The following is a 17,101-nucleotide window of genomic DNA, read 5'->3' on the forward strand; positions in this document are numbered from 1 at the left end:
TTAGCCATTTTAAAGGTTAATAATTAAGATTTCGATTACGTCGGTGTCAGCTCTCGAGTATTGGTATTTTTCAAATAAACCAACGCTTCATTAACGTTGAGAAATTCCACGATGAGAGAATTCCCCAGCGTATGTAGAATGTTTCTGCTAGAAAAGATGGGTATTAAAGTTCGATATCGAGATTCTCCATCAGTTCTGTGCAGTACACGAGTATAACGAGAAGTAACTGTACCCCTAATGCGGCTTAAGTTTATCGTGTTTTGAGTATTACGTTAGTCCATATTTTTTTTACTCGGTCTAATGTAGATAATAAAGTCTACATGTTTCGACATACGTAAAGATTGATCGATTGTATTTGTATAAATGGTACATTGCAGCAGCTGAAGAAAATTCCGAATATATCGATTTGTTCGAACTAATCTTTCAAGATAAAAATTGAAATTCGATTCGATTGAGCGAAAAATTCAGAAAATTCTGTACTGATCGATGTTCGAGAAAAATATATTGGGCAATTGGAGAAAATGTGTGGGAGAGAGGGAGCCAGATAGGGTTGGATTGAAAAAATTAAGCATATTTGTCATTAGCACATGCTATTATTGGTGCATCAATTTTGTCCTTTCTTTTGAAGTACCAATTAATTCGAATGAAGGGGGCACTGGGGGGATGATTTGGGTCGGATCTAAAAAATACGATCATATTCGTGTTCGGCATCTTTTAAAACATAGTACCTATTCGATGTATCCATGACTTCGATGTATTTTTTTCATCTTGCCCCAAAATTGGGGGAAGGTACTCAGTTTTATTGAAAATACCCATTTTGAAAATGTGACATTATGAATAATAGAAAACAGCGATAATTTTGGAACAAAATCGTATCTTTTAGACCGATAACAATACAGCAGTGTTTTGCCTTCAAATACACACGTAAACCGTATTATTTCAAAGATGTTAATAAAATTGCATAACCAGTTTGCCGTAAATACGTGAATTGATCCGCAACTTGAATTCAAGGGTACAGATTTCGTTCCTTTTTGTATCATGAATTCTGTTTGATAGTTTAGTGAAATTATCATCGTCATTCCGCTGCCCCCAACTTTTCAAGAGTGGTGGTGGGAAGGGAATGGCTTGTGTGTTTTTTTTTACAAATTTTGAGATTTTTTACGAAGTTAATAAATTTTGAAGGCTCATTTATTTCATTCAGTCTCGAGATTTTTGAACTTGGATCACCTCTTTTTGGCGAGGGAAGGGGGTTCAATGACGATAAATACAAAATTAAAATTCAGTAATCAAAATTTGAAAAGTTTGAATTTAAATTTTCAAGATGAAAGCTCAATTTTCATGGTGGACGGATACAAACCTTGAAAGCTGCCGCTTAACATTTTTTAAAAATTATTATGTCAAGTTTTCTGATGAAAAAAAGGTTTATAATGGAGCTTCACACTCCTCGAGAGGAATAATATCCCCCCCCCCCCAAATTTGATCAAAATTCGAAAAAAGACAGAAAATGAAGTAGCATATTATAGAGTTATCAACATTGAAGGCACTAAGTTCGAATATTACATACCTGGCTCATTTTTTAAATTCAGTCTCTCTGAACTCCTCATCAATGTCCTTTGCAAATATGGTCAAATTTTTAAAGTGCTGAGATCAAATTATTTGCACGATTTTCACGCACGATCCCTCAAAGTCTCTTTAGCTCTGAATTTTTTGTGAGGAATTTGAAGAAAATGCTATAATTCAAAATCACCGAATTTGAATAAATATCACTGTTCATCTATCGGATTCGACTTCTCAGGATTCTTCTAAGTATGTAGCGTCACTTTTCGAGAAAAAACTTTACTCATTCCCTTAAACAAGGCTGATTCTCATTTATGAACACTCCCCCTCCTCCCCCCTGAGAAAAAATAAAAAAATGAGGTTTTTTGAAGAAATTTCAATTTTAGTCTCAAGTACCTAACCTTCTTTTCAAAATAAAACCTCGATCCTTTGATTTCCCAAACAATAATTATCACTTTTCCATGTTATCTATCTGGTGGAGCTCCATAGAAGAAAAACCAATAGGTATTGTTTGAAGGGCTAAGGGTTTTTTTTTGAAAAAGGGATTATTTAGAAGTATTCTGACTAGAAATGAACAATCTTCAAAACATTTTGGAAGATTTTTATTTGTGATATTTTTTTTATTCATTTCCAGTTTTTGTGACCCGGGGGGAGAGGAATTTACCGTAGAAATGGAAAATTGAAAAAAAATGACCAACCTTGATTAGTTTTATTTTCTTTGATTTTTGCCAGATTTGGAGGGTTCCATAAAAGCAGACAATAATAGCTTGAAGACTCGAGGAGGCTTTCTCTTGAAGAGGGAATTGCTCGGATAAATTTTGATACAGAAATGTAAAATTTTTAGAATAACTGAATTTTTTTATTTTATAACTAGTAAAGGAGAGGTTTTCCGAACACGACTTAATTTTTATCTGGAATGGTAAAATTTGCTTCCTTGCAGCTTCTTCAAAAAAATTGTATCAAATCGTATGAAACGCTATTGTAACCCCTCTCAATATGAGCATGATTCTCTCAAAAGGCAAAGCCATATCTTGATGGAGTCCAAATTTATCTAGGGGGGCCTAAAATAGCCAATCTTATGTACTTTTCATGAGGTAAGGTTATTTTGATGAAATCACGTTTGAAAATAGCTAAAATCCACTGTTGGAGACTCTGAAATTATTGCGATCCCTCTTTCTTCTCTCACCAATCGACTCGGAAAATTAAAAACAGAGCATCAACTAGCTGATCAAATTTTGATTTATTTTTCTCAGAAAACAGGTCAAATTTTAAATTTTAAAAATGTTAGCAAAAATCTAAAATGAATGAAATTTAACTCCTGACATTTTTTTCTAGAGAGGTGTATTTTTAAATGTTTTTTCTAATTTTACTTAAGCCAGTCCTAATTTTTTCTAGTACGATTTTTTTGCAGATAAACGTATCAACCCCTTCCACTTTCCTTCCCACTCTTTCCATTTGAAAAACTTCACTTAAAAATTACCAAAAAGTAAAATTTTTGAATTCAAAATGAGCCAAATTGGTATTTAAATTGAAATGTTGCTCTCGATGACGATTGCTTATTTTGGAATGCTGTGTTGATTTTTTTTCAGTCCAAATGAAAAACTTATCTGTTGTTTTTGAAATGCTTAATTTGTTGGCTTGAGTTTATGAGAATTTTTTCAACATTTTGCCCTCGACTAAAAGGCGATTGAAGATTAATGTCTACCTACTGTAAATTTTGAATATATTTTCTTCGTCAAAAAATACCTATATGGCAGGTAGGCTTAAACACGATGTAAATGCGAAAATCTCATTTTCCTTTATCCCGCTCACTTCAGTCTCAAATATCATAGAGATTGTTTCACGAAACCCATCATTAATTTTCGTCGAAAAAATAATCCATATTTTTTCGTAATAATTCTTTTTTTAAGCAGAGAAAAAAATCCAATAAGTCGTCGGATAAAATACGAGTATAGGTAGGTACGGAATACGGATACGATTGACGTGTTCTAAAAACTCAGTTAAACCCACATACTCGTACAATAAGTTACCTAGTTCTACTACACTCTTTCGAAATACCCTGTACCCATATGTAAGTGAACATGTACAATATATTGTAGCATAACGAAAACAGTACATGTGGTACATATATTCGGGTTGAAATCGTATTAACGTATCAATACGTCGAATTGTATCAGATGCAAATGCAGCACATACTCGTAACAATACACCATATTCGTATATCCAGCATATACACACACCTTACGTGTTATACACGTGCGATACTCGTACACTCAAAGACGAAGAAAAATGACTGCCTGAGAAAATTGTACAGTTTAAAGGATGAAATAAGTAGGAAAATAGGCGTTTCGGAAAATCGCTGAAATAAAGAGTTTTTCCTTCGTTAATCAATCTTTTTTGTGAAACGAGTTTGGTTTTTGAATGTATCGTCATCTTATAACACACTTGAAGAAAAAAGAAACCCGAAAACGACGCTATTACCGAGCAACTTGGGTGTTTAAGTAATTTGAGGGTTTGTATTTTAGCTACTGTACAATATTTCGTTCGCGGAGCCTTCTTCTTTTCAAAGCTTTTTTGTAAATAAACTTTGAAAGCGAGACGAGATATAGTATTTTAACACGTTTCTTTTTTTCCAGCCGCCCAAAAAAGATCTCTGTTTGAGTGGATTTTTTTGTCGAATGCAAATAAACGTTCCCTGTTTTGGGATGATGAGAACAGAGTGTTGACAAAAGGGAATTCCAAAGGATAATTTTATGTAATGCGTTTAACGACGATTTTTTCCCTTCCCTTTTGGGACTATATACAGAGAACTATTATGCTATACGATATACGAATATGTTTGTTTGTTGAGAGATACGACGTATATATGTACTTATATTCAATTTATATCCATTCTTTTTTCATTCAAGATGTAAGTACATGACCATTTCGAATTCCAACTCGTATTTCTTGACATGTGTTGATGCAATTTCAAGCAAAAAAATCTACTCCCCCAAAAAACTTGCTCAGGTTGAAAAAAAATGCGAAGGCGAACATTTCAAATGCAATTCGTACAATTTTACAAGATGACCTAGTTGTGCAATGTGCATTTCTCCAACTTATGTACGCGAATGATGAAGTATTGATAAAGTTATTTTCGAAATTAGTTTCATTCTCGGACCACTCTTACCTACCCACGAACTTGCCTCTCGTATTCGAAACAAGAACCATATTTCAGCTGGTCTTTTCCTTTGCACTTTAATACGTACAAACGATTAAAATTCTTTGTTTATTCGAGGTGTTAATTCACAGCGTAGTTTGCAATTAAACGTTGAATAAATACGAGTCATTAATTGGTGAAAAGTGACGTTAATTCGAGCTCCCCTAAGTTTTCAGCCGTATTTACGCGTACACACGTTGTAAATAAGAAGCTGGCAAAGTGTGCCGTCAGTCGAGCCATTCATTACGGTTTATGTATATTTGAAGTTTTGTAAAGTTGTTAACCATTTGGTCGGATTTCGGATTAATTTCAACGTATATATGTTTGCAAATATATATCAAAAGCCACCTACTTATGTACCTATCCTTAAATATACCAGAAATAAATCCTAATTGAATGACGAATTCGCTCAGAACGTCGAAAAAAAAACACTCATCGCATCATTGGCTAAATACATTCGGTTCGTTTTATATGTAGGGTATTAGGTACCTACCTATATATAAGGTGATCATTCGCTCTCACGAATAGGTAAATTCTGCAGACGGGGTTGTTTTCAAGTGTATATTTACTTATAGAGTAAAATGGCAAAGAACGTAGGCGAGGCTGCGTCATTCGTGATGAGGATATACGCGGAAATTATTTTTACTCGAGTTTGCCACTGAGCTGACGCGATTTTCTAACGTAATTTTATTCTTACTTTTTGTAGGTAGGTATTTGCAGTCTACTTGTAGTAGGTTTTAAGTACCTTTCTTTTAAACAAAAAGAAAAAACGTAACGCGACTGAGAACTTTAAATTGTCGTTTAAAACTTCGTTGTAAATACTCCTCAGCAAGTTAGATAGATACTATGGCAGGTACTATGGTACTGGTGTAAAAAGTTTGTTCAACAAAGAGCAGCACTCATTCCTTTTGTAATTATTTGTTTGCTTAAGTCTTTTCTAAAGTACACCCGAAGGTGAGACTGAGAAATGCTGACGACGATGGTATGATGATTATAATGTTGTTTGTTTTGTTTTGCTTTTTTTTGGTGCAGATTTTTGGTACCAGTGATAGCTATTTCGTATTTGTATACTCAGATGGCTCAGATTATCGAGGAAAGATCGGATGAGACTATTATTGTTCATGGATTCGAGATTCATTTGAAAGGATCGCTCAGAAGATATTATTCCAGACGGTTTTCTGGGTAAGTGGACTATTTAAGTCAATTGTGCATGTATTATTAAATCATAAAACTGGTGGAGAAGAAAAGTGTTTTGGATGAGGGAGCTTTGAGCAAGCTTCTGGGTATATGAATTTCGGGATTGAGTGGGTCATAGATAAGTATACCAAATCTATAATGAAAACTTCAACCTTCGAGGTGATTGAATTGTAAAATTCAGAGTTTGAGTTTTGCAAACTTTTAAAGCTGTCTAAACCGAAATTTCCACTCTAATTTTGCCACTCCCTCCTCCACTTCCCCGCTCCTCTAAAAAGTGGAAAATTTTATATCGTTATATTGACGTTATTAAATTACAAAAGTATACCTATATTCGCAAATTCAATGAGTTAGGTGATTTATTGATGATAATTCAAAAATAAATTTTGAAAATGAATTTTTTTCATCACTTAAAAAATTTAGAAAAGAAATTACTGCAGAAAAACGAGAATTTCATATTACTTTATGTACTTTTGTAATTTCGAATTGTAATGAAACAGTTTTCCGCGATCCCTACCATAATTTTTTCTCTATTTGATTCGGTTTGAAAACACTCAAAGAAGCGTTTTAATTACTGTAGGCGATTCTCCAAAAAATTGTGAAATTTCAGTATTTTGTTAAAAGTCTCAAAATGATACCTACAAACACATTTTAAAAAACACTCATACATTAAAATCACTGAAATTTACCAAAAAATGATGAAATTTTAGTACCAACAAAAACTTTTGAAGAAATGTCACAAACAACTGATTTTCATCTTTCAATAGACAGCCGACAGGCGAGTAGATTCGCGTAAACTTTGAATTATTTACAGTTCCAATCTCAATAATTTTTTTCCAGAGGATTTTCAAAATCACTATACAAAAATTTCTATCCTTCAAAAACTATTGAAAAAAATAGGTACATTATGATAATATGCGGCAAGCAAAACAAAGCCTTAACATTTTTGAAAAGTTACAAATTTTCAGCAAATTTTCTGTTTGCAATAAACTTTTTGGAATTTTCAAGGATTGAACAACTAAGTAAATGAACCTCAAAATCGTGTTTTTCACTCGTAGAAACCTAGATTTTAGCACCACACCCGATCTCTCTAACATTTCCTCACAGTTTGGAATTATAAGACCACCCCCCCTCTGGATTTCCTGAGGACTGGATAACTAAATTAACATCGAAATCGTAATTTTCATCGCAAAATACCAAGATTTCGATACCATACTCGACTTCCATCCCATTTCTGCCGAATCTCAGTCAGGTACCCCCCCCCCTTAAATTTGGCAAAAGTACATGAAAACCTGTGAAAACAATGCCAATAAGACATTCCGGAAAATATTAAAATCACAATAAATCACAGTAATGGAAGACTGAAACTGGTTAAAAGTTGAAACTAAAATTGAGAAACGCAAAACTGATTTTTGATAGCTCATTTTTCCTCTAAATTTCCAAAATATTATGAATTTGATGAGGAAAAAAGTGGAACTAAAACAGAAACTGAAAAAAACGAAACTGAACTGAAAATGAAACTATATAAATGCAAAAGTTTTGCCATTATTGATAAATCACCAAGAAATTATAAAAATTTAGTCAAAGTTTATCAAAAAAGCATGAAAAAGTGCTAAAAACGTTATAAAATGTCATATAAATACTCAAAAAAGTATTAAAATTACAGAAAATTGCCACGAAATAAAATTTGTATTTTTTATAAAAATACGTAAGTAGGTACTAGAGCTGAAAACGGATACGCTACCCGCTAACTGGTATCTGGTTAAAATACCGGCTAAACTCGCTAGTGGTTGTATCGGGTTGATTCGGGTATAGATAGTAGCGTATAGCGAGCACAACCCAAATGTTTTCGCACTCGGTCTGCGCACACACCCCAAAATTTGATAATGTGTAAGTGGGAGGGAGGAGTTACGCTTCGACACCTGTTGTTCGTATGTGTGATTGACGTTTGACATGATTGATGACAATGATGATGTTATGCCGGTACACTGGCTACACATTCAATACGCTACTAGTTATATCGTGAACCGGTGCAACATTTTTTCAACTAGCTACCCGCTACTAGCAAGAAGCGAGAATTTACGATACAGGTACAGTAGTCACCCACTGTCAGCGAGTACCATTTTCAGCTCTAGTAAGTACCTACATGAAGATGTGTAAAAAGTGTAAAAAATGACGTAAAAAGCTATTAAAGTGTTAAAATTACCAAAAAAATGTAAAATTTTGGTGAAATTTGCCATAAATACACTAAGAATGTGTCAAAAACTTTGTAAAATGATCTATTACAATTCTTCATTTTAATTTTTATTCATCATTCCATTCACAATCCATTTCAATTTTTATTTACCCAAAATTCTACTCGTTTTTCAAATTAGGTAATGGGATATTTGTATTATTTTTCATTCAACATTTTTTATTTAGGCACCAGAGCTGAAAACGGTACTCGTTGACAGCGGGTAACTACTGTACCCATACTGTCAATTCCCGCTTCTCGCTATAGCTTGTAGCTAGCTGAAAAAAGTTCACACCGGTTCACATTATAACTTGTAGCGTTTTGAATGCGTAGCTGGTGTACCGGCGTGATGTCATCATTGTCATCAATCACTGTCAAACGTCAATCACATGTATGAATGACAGGTGTCAAAGCATAACTCCTCCCACTTACGCATTATCAAGTTTTGAGGTGTGTGCGCAGACTAAGTGCAAAAACAATCGGGTTGTGTTTGCTATACGCTACTATCTGTACCAGAATCAACTCGATATGAGCCACCAGCGGGTTTACCCAGTATTTTCACCAGATACCAGTTAGCGGGTAGCGTAACCATTTTCAGCTCTGTTAGGTACCTACTATAGCTGAAAATGGAACTTGCTAAGTTGCTAACATCGGGTAACTACTGTACCCGTACTGTAAATTCCCACTGCTCGCAAGTAGCTGGTAGCAAGTTGAAAAAATGTCACACCAGTTCACATTGTAGCTGGTAGCATGTTGTATGCATAGCGGGTGTACTGGCATGACGTCATCATTGTCATCAATCACTGTCAAACGTCAATCACACATACAAATGAAAGGTATCAAAGCGTAACTCCTCCCACTAAACGCATTATCAAGTTTTGGGATGTTTGCGCAGACTAAGTGCAAAAACGATCGGGTTGTGCTCACTATACGCTACTATCTGTACCCGAATCAACTCGATACCAGCTACTAGCGGGTTAGACCAGTATTTTAACCAGATACCGATAAGCGGGTAGCGTAACCATTTTCAGTTCTGGTACCTACCTAATTTAATTTAAAATTTTTTATAATGTTGAATTAATTGCTTTCATTTTGTGTTACCTAATATATTTTTTATTCAGGAATTTAATTTAATTTATTTTACTTTTGAGTTTTAATCAAAGTGGCAAATTTCAAGCAAAAAACATTCCCATGATTTAAAACTTTCCTTGACAAAATATCTTCTTTACTTTTACTTCTTTAGAAAAAAAAAAAATGATTGTGTTTTGTTGTTAAAGCTTTTTTCACACTTCAAAATTTGAAACGTCAAAACTTCACGAAGGATTGAACCAAAATTGCTCGATGTTGTCCCACCTTCAGCTACTTATATTCAACAGTTGATTGGAAAACCCTCAAAAAATATATTTATCTTTTCAAAAAATCAGAACCAAGATTTTTTTGAAAATTCCCCCCGATTGGCACATTTCTGGTGATATCTGACTACTCATTTCTGCATTCAGAAATTGCCGTTTTGTCAGTCAGATTTTTGCAGTCTGATTACAATCAACCAATCAGAAACAAGTATTTTTTTGATATTCCAAGATGGCGCTGACTCGTCAGAAGACTGAGTGGAGATCTGAGTGTAGATCTGACACTCAGAACCACAGTCAAATATTGCCGTTTTGGCAGTTAGAAAAATACATTCTGACTGATATTTGGTCATATCCCTATTCAGATGCACTGTCTAAAAAAAGGCCTGTTCATAAAAAGTTATATTTTATTGCCATTTTTTTGCAATTTTCTGCTCTTAGGATATCAAAATTCGAAAAAACCAAGCACCTACGCAGGGAGATTTTACATTTAAAAAAGAGTTACTTATTTGATATTTTTGCTCTTTGCTTTACACTAAGCTGGTGAAAAAACCCGGAAAATGTGAACTAAACATGTGCCAAAGAACAAAAATTTGGAATGGGATAGAAGATTTAAAATTTATGAGGAATTTTTTCTCATCAACGGGCATCATCCAAGTCCGCATTAGAAAGAAAATCAAGGTGGGCCGATTTCACGCTTTATTTGAACTAGACCATTTTATGACAATTTTAATAAACATAGCAGATTCTCGCTCTTCTAACCAGATATATGTACCTATCTGTATGTGATTCGATAATTACCTATGTATATATTCTGGATTTGGATTTCCCAAGTTGACTTGTGAAACAGAATAATTTACGAACAGTGACGAGACATATGTATTACCTATGCATAATTATTAAGCCTCGTGATTCATCTTGCACGCATCTTTTATTAGATAACCTAAAATATTTACTGGAAGAACTTCCTTAAATATGCAAATGAATCGAAAGTCACGAGCCCACGATTTTACTCGAACTTTGTGGTAAAATAAGTAAGTATATTTCCAGTGGACTACTTTTGACTTCAGTTGCACAATTTTTTTTTCGCGTATCCGGTCAACATGAGTTATATTCCTTTCTTCATCCAGAATTCCAGGAACGCAACTGCTCCTTCGTCTATTGTGTCCTCTAGTTGTACAATGAGCGAGCTCAACTGAAATTACTCGTACAAACGAATCTTTTCATTAATTAATCCGCAACATATAAATGTAGTTTAACCCCCCCCCCCATTCACATTAGGTAAAGTAGGTAAGTACCTACTTACTTCCATTAACGACACATCTGATGATACTACGAAGCCAATAATAATAATTCATCCTTTTGACAAAAAGTTATCTACGTAATACGGGGAAAAAACACATATGAGATAAACATCTCATCATCTACTTACTCTCTCAGACAAATAACTTGATAAATTTGTCGCGAAGTTGGAAGTTCGTCTTCAATTCTAGATACGCCATACTATTGCTGAAGGAAAAATAACAAGATATAAAACCAAGCACAGAGCACTAATTCTTTCTATTCTTTCAATACGATTTCACGTAAATTTCCGATAGATAAATTGGTAAATTTCGTTATTTCTAGTACGTAATATAGTTCTCTGTATGAAACAAACAAAAAGCTGCGAAGATATAGTAACGTATTTCGATAAATTCAATATTACTTCGTATCTTCGTGTTTTGTTTTTTCAAAATCTGAAATCGTTAAGTAGTAATTTGCGATGAAATTAGGTAAACTTTTCTCCCACATGGTGCGAGGATACAAGTCTCCGACGCCATTTGCGTACATTAAATAAAGCGAGAAACACACTAGTAGGTACATACATACAATTAAGTTGAGATAAATTGCAGAAGCCTTTGGCGGATTCAAAATTGAATTATAATGGCTAAAAGTGCGAGTAAGAGTGAAGTATGTAGTACATAAGCCCTTTACCACCGGTAGGTAGGTATACAAATAAGTAGGTACATCGAATCCAGTCAGAAATTTCATAACTACATGATGACAATGTTTTGTGTGGTCGTATGGAATCCAGATACGCGAGGTTAGGAGGGTTGCAAGTAATTTTACACCGATAGACATGCGACCTTTTTAGGGGCGGATACGAAGACCTTATTAATTTCATAAAAACACCTCGACCGACTCACGTAAACAAATTTTTCACGCGGAAGTGCGTATAAATATACGTGTCACGAGACGACAAAAATATCGCCAACACGTACCTAAGGTTTCCATACTCGTACCGAGTAGATAACGAGACACATAAGTAGATACTCGTATTCCAACATACGAGTTGAAAGCTTCGAGGGCGTCAGGGTCATAGCAGGGTGAGAACCCCACGTTTTTGTTATTTTTATACATTAGCGCGAAGGGGGGGGGGTTGAAAATGTAGAAAAAATTCATGCCTCGGAAATTTCACTACATAAGCGAAGTGAAATCTTTATATGTACGTTTATGGAAAAATTACTCAGCCGCTTTGATTTCGTTTTTTACCCCCTAAAACAAAATTTAACGAGTTAGAATTTGCCTAAAAGAAAAAAGTTAGTTGAAAAATAATTGAAATTTTTGTCAAAGCAAATACGGGTCATCCATACCTACCTACTAAAAAGTTACACCAGTGGAATATTTCAACGTGGCTTTCTTCTCGTCGCTGTTCTCTATACTTTTTCGTCATTTTTGGTGAAAAATATCAAAGCTTGTTAAACTTCGGCCCGACCCGCATTTTTCAAAAAATTCGTCCTCCGTTCGATTGTCCTGCGTACCTACTTGTATTTTTTTCCTCTTACAAAAGGCAATGGAGAAAAAAGACTTTAATATTCCTTTTTCACGCTTCACTCGTTGTTCGACTCGCATTAAAAAAAAAAAAAACATTCTTCGAATATTTTCGTCTCCCTGAATTGATACATCAATGTCGCGCGTATCCTTGCGAGAAAATTTCATTCAGATTTGTATGTAGATGGGTTTGATCCTTTTTTTTTTCTATTTAAAATAAGGGGCCTCGAGGGATGACTCGGGATCATTGTATAATTTTGAGTTGCTCAGTTGTGAAATCAAGGTCAAATCGAACGAAATATACTTGCAAGGGAATGTCTCGAGGTGCCCGCATCCGATTTGAACGCGAACGCGATTTTGGAAGAGAGCAGGGTCTGTAACCCTTATAATCCGAAACTTCAGCTGCTGAGTATTGATTTTTCGATTTTTGGCAAATTTTTGAAAATTCAAAATTGATTCTACGAGTATGTTGTTACTGTTGTTATTTCCTTAAATGTAGGTAAAGGTATCTATGGGTAAATATGTACTTTTTTTAGTAAGAATTGTAGGAATTAGTCATCTTGAAAATAATTTCAACTCTCCCAAATTGAATTTCACAATTTCTGGCCTTTCGCTTCAAGGGCAATTTTGAATGCCTCCAGAATTTAAAAATTTCTCTAGGGGGCGTTGAGATCAATTTCAGCAGCGCTAGACTGTTTTGTTTTTGTTTTTTTTAAGCCCTTGAATTCACCTTTCACAATTCCGAGCAATTCTGGAGCATCCAGCGCGATTTTAAATTTCTCGAGAAAGTCAGGGAATTGATTTTGACTGGTAAAAATCGACTTGTAGCTTATTCTCTACCCCCATTTAACGAGTTAATGTACCTACATTTGGGCCAATTTCCAGACGAAAATCTGGAATTATTTTTTTGACCATCCATTTACATATTATTAAAAATATGTTGGCTAAAAAAGTTCTCAAGATAATTAGGTATCCCAAAATGTGGATTAACTCGTTGAATAGGTATTTAGGGAAAGCATTCGATTTTTAGGTGCCACATGGATTTCCTTCTGGAAAAATTTTGAAATTCTGAAGAAATCGAAAATCAAGCAGGAGGCTCCAAAATGGTTCTAAATTTTGAAATTCAGATTCAAGTGTCAATTTTAGACAAGATATGGTCCTTTGTACAAATTTTGACCCCACGAACCAAAAAATTTTGTTTTTTATTTGAGGTTTTTCATGATACATACCTAAGTGAATATCCTTGTCAGGAAAAGCACTCGAGGCGTTCGCTCAGAAATTAGTTCAAATGTGAATAAACTCTTCAAAAAAGTCCAAAATTAACTACAATCTTATAACTCGATTTTCAGCTGCCCAAATTTATTTCCATGCCTTCTGGAGAAATTTGAAATCACGCTGGAGGCTTCATGATGTCTTAGAACGGCGAAATTCCAATAAGAGGAGGGTTGGTTGTAGACAAAGATGCAGTCATTTGTGCAAATTTCAAAAAATTTCCCTCGAACAGAAAATTTTTATAAATTTTTTCCTTAAATTCTGTTTTTTTTTTTTTACTTTCTCGAAATATTAGCCAGTAAATCAGCTCAAATGTGAATAACCCCTTTAAACAGGCCAAGAATAAGTCACAACTGGATTTTAAGCTTTTCATATTAATTTTTACGCCTTCTGGAAAAATTTTGAAGTTCTAGAGAAATTGAAAATCTAACCAAAAGCTTCAAAATGACTCAAAATTGTAAACGGAAAATCCGGGGGGGGTGGTTTCAGACAAGATACAGACATTCATGCAAATTTTAAAAATTCCCCTGCAAACAGAAAATTTTTTGATTTTTTGAATTTTTTCTTTATACCTAATAATTCTAGTTAAAAACCGCACTGGAAGTGCTCACCTGGAAGTTGGTTCAAATTTGGATATTAGATGAACCCTATAAGCAGGTCTGAAAGTGAGCCACAACTCGATTTTTAGCCTCCCAAATTAATTTTCACACTTTCTGAAGAAGTTTTACAATTTTGAAGAAATCTGAAATCGCACCAGAGGCAACAGAATGATCCAACATTGTGAAATTTGCACTCGAGAGGTTGATTTCAGATTTTTTTAAATACCTACATACTTGGGAAATTTTAAAATTTTTTTAAATTTTGAACATGGAAGTTTTTTGCGCCAAGCCAAAGGTCTTTCCAGAACTTGTGTAACGCTAATCTGTTTCTCGTGACGCTGACTTTTGAAAACGTAAAAAAATTCAGTTGACTTTCTGACGTCGTGTTAGACTTTTAAGAACTCGGAAAAAATTTCCCATGAATTCCTGACATAATGTCAGACTTTCAGATACTTGAAAAAATGACAAAATAACATTTTAATATGTACCTTATTATATCTGGCTTTTGAAAAAAAATTTGAAAAAAATTTGAATAATGTTCAATGTTTGGACTTGGAGTAATTTAGACTGGCTTTCAAAAACTTGGAAAAAATCACAATGAATAATTCTCAACATCAATAAGTCAGACTTCTGACATTATTTTTTTAAGTGACGTTTTCAATACATATTTTAATATTTCATAAGGTTTTTAAAAACTTGAAAAAAAATTGAATTATTTTCGTTGTTCAGACTCAGAGTATCGGTCTGACTCTGACTTTCAACAGCTTTGAAAAATTCCAATGAATTCTTGATTATGTAAGACTTTTAAAAACGTGGAAAAACTTATTATTTTATATTTGCCCATGTTCAATTTATGATAAACTCAAAAATCACTTTGACCTTTTGTTAGACTTTCTCTTTTTATTATTTTGGTATTCTAAACATTGTGTTGACTTTAGCAAAAAACCTATCCATGATTCAAAACTTTCCTTGAAGAGAAGGCCTTTATGTACACTCATTTTTTTCTTGAATTCTGGTGTAAAAAAACCGCACTCGAGATATCCTCCTGGAAATTGGCTTAAAATGTGGATACGCCCTCAAAAAAGATCAATAATAATCCACAACTAGACTTTTAGCTGCCCAGAATTGGTTTCCACACCTTATGGAAAAATTTTAAAATTTTGGAGAAATTCAACATCACGCTGGAGGCTTTAAAATGGTCAGAAATGCGGAAACTCGGTTTTGAGAGGTTGATATTGCTTTCATGACGAATTTCCATCATTTTTACTAAATGAGTTTACATTTTTTGTTTCAGTTTAAAAGCATAAATCCTCAAGAATAGTCAATTTTGAATTTTTCGAAATTCGCCAAAAATCGAAAAATCAATTTGCAAAGCTGAAATTTTGGTTTTGGGGGTTTCAGACCATCTCTAATTAGTAATTACAGTATCGTTCGACTCGAAGGAGAACGCCTCAAGAGGTTCATTCGTTGTCAGTTGAGTTGAAAGACATCTTTCTTCATTCAGGTTTTTTATTCGGAAAAATCAGCTTCTGTGAGAAAATATCTGCATTCCCATTCATAAAAGTACCAAAAAATAAATTTTTCAAGCATAATATTACTGATTTTTTGGTTTAATCAAATCCATCCCATCCCTCAAAACAGTCACTGAAACATGAATGAAACTTAGTCAGCTCTAAATTTCACCACTGAGCTATGAAAAATGAGTTGTCTCACTACTCAAATCACTCCTAAGTCTAAACGAGCATCTCTTCTTATACGTTCTACTTCAACATCTTAACATTGACCCAATTTTTCAACCAGCTATCCTAATAATCATGTCATAATGAAGACAATTACTCCATTAACACAGAATGTACTTACCAAAACACTCGGAACGAATGTCTGGAATTTCTCATCTTACATTGTGCGAAAAACACCGACGACGAGTTATTTATTCGACAGGTGGTTTTTTTGAATAGGTACAACCACCAGCAAACGAGAAACGAGCAAACCAGCTTAATTGAGCTCGTAAATGAAGTTGGTACTTGGTACTCCAGTAAACAGCCTCTTCATTCTTTAGAGGGTCGCTCGACTCGACGCGTATTTAAAAACACGTTAATAATTCCTAACGGGTACCACATTAGTTTATGTACCTACAACAGTCTAACCGATGTTAAATAAATTGCATACTCGCAACGCCGCCACCGCTGTAAATACCATATGGAAAATTTATTTTCAAATCAATACGCGAACGCGTTTCAAACTTGGTTTCGATGAGTCGTCGTATTCGTTTTCCATTATATTACCCATGTTTTTCCATATAGCATATAACTGAATTAGCATATTTCTTTTCGAGGCCCTTTTTTTCCTCCTTTTTCACAATACTGCTTCTTTTTCGCCTTATTTGTACACAGAAAACATATTTAAAATGTATACGGTAATTTGAATAAATTTCTGTTTCTCTTGGTACATGTTTTTTTAATGTAAACTTTCTTTTGTATCTTTTTCCTACGTTGTAGTTTATGGTAAACATTCGAGAAAAAGACAGACGAACAAAATTATTTTAGTAAATGACGTTTTGGGTTATATTGTTATTATTTCTCTTGATTTTTTTTTTCAGTCGTTTAATTATATTTGAATTACTCGAGTTATTTATAGAGAAAAACACAGTGCGTTGGAATAAAAGGACTAGAAAGGCGATGGGTGGCGTGATGTTGAAATTCTGAAAATGGTGAACTTGAATTAATTAAAGAATGTGCCGAGTGTTTGAATGAAAAATTCAAGGCTATGAAGCGAAATTTTCAATTAGGTACCACTATTGATGTGGTTTTCTTTGTAACGTTCAAATAATTTTAAAGAGATTATTCATACCTAACTAACGTTTTGAGATGGTTATGTGTATTATTTC

At 34.0% G+C, this 17,101-nt stretch overlaps 1 protein-coding gene across 1 annotated transcript in view; it reads left to right on the plus strand.

Moving 5' to 3' along the window:
- LOC135844931 (neuropeptide Y receptor type 1-like) overlaps nucleotides 1-17,101 on the plus strand; it is a 138,399-nt gene that overhangs the window by 82,872 nt on the left and 38,426 nt on the right. Inside the window, exon 4 of the mRNA XM_065363328.1 lies at nucleotides 5,789-5,938. Within this exon, the coding sequence (XP_065219400.1) occupies nucleotides 5,789-5,938 (150 nt within the window). The remainder of the gene's footprint in view (nucleotides 1-5,788; nucleotides 5,939-17,101) is intronic.

The sequence above is a fragment of the Planococcus citri genome, chromosome 4, assembly GCF_950023065.1.
Source record: "Planococcus citri chromosome 4, ihPlaCitr1.1, whole genome shotgun sequence".
In the NCBI taxonomy this organism is placed as follows: domain Eukaryota; kingdom Metazoa; phylum Arthropoda; class Insecta; order Hemiptera; family Pseudococcidae; genus Planococcus; species Planococcus citri.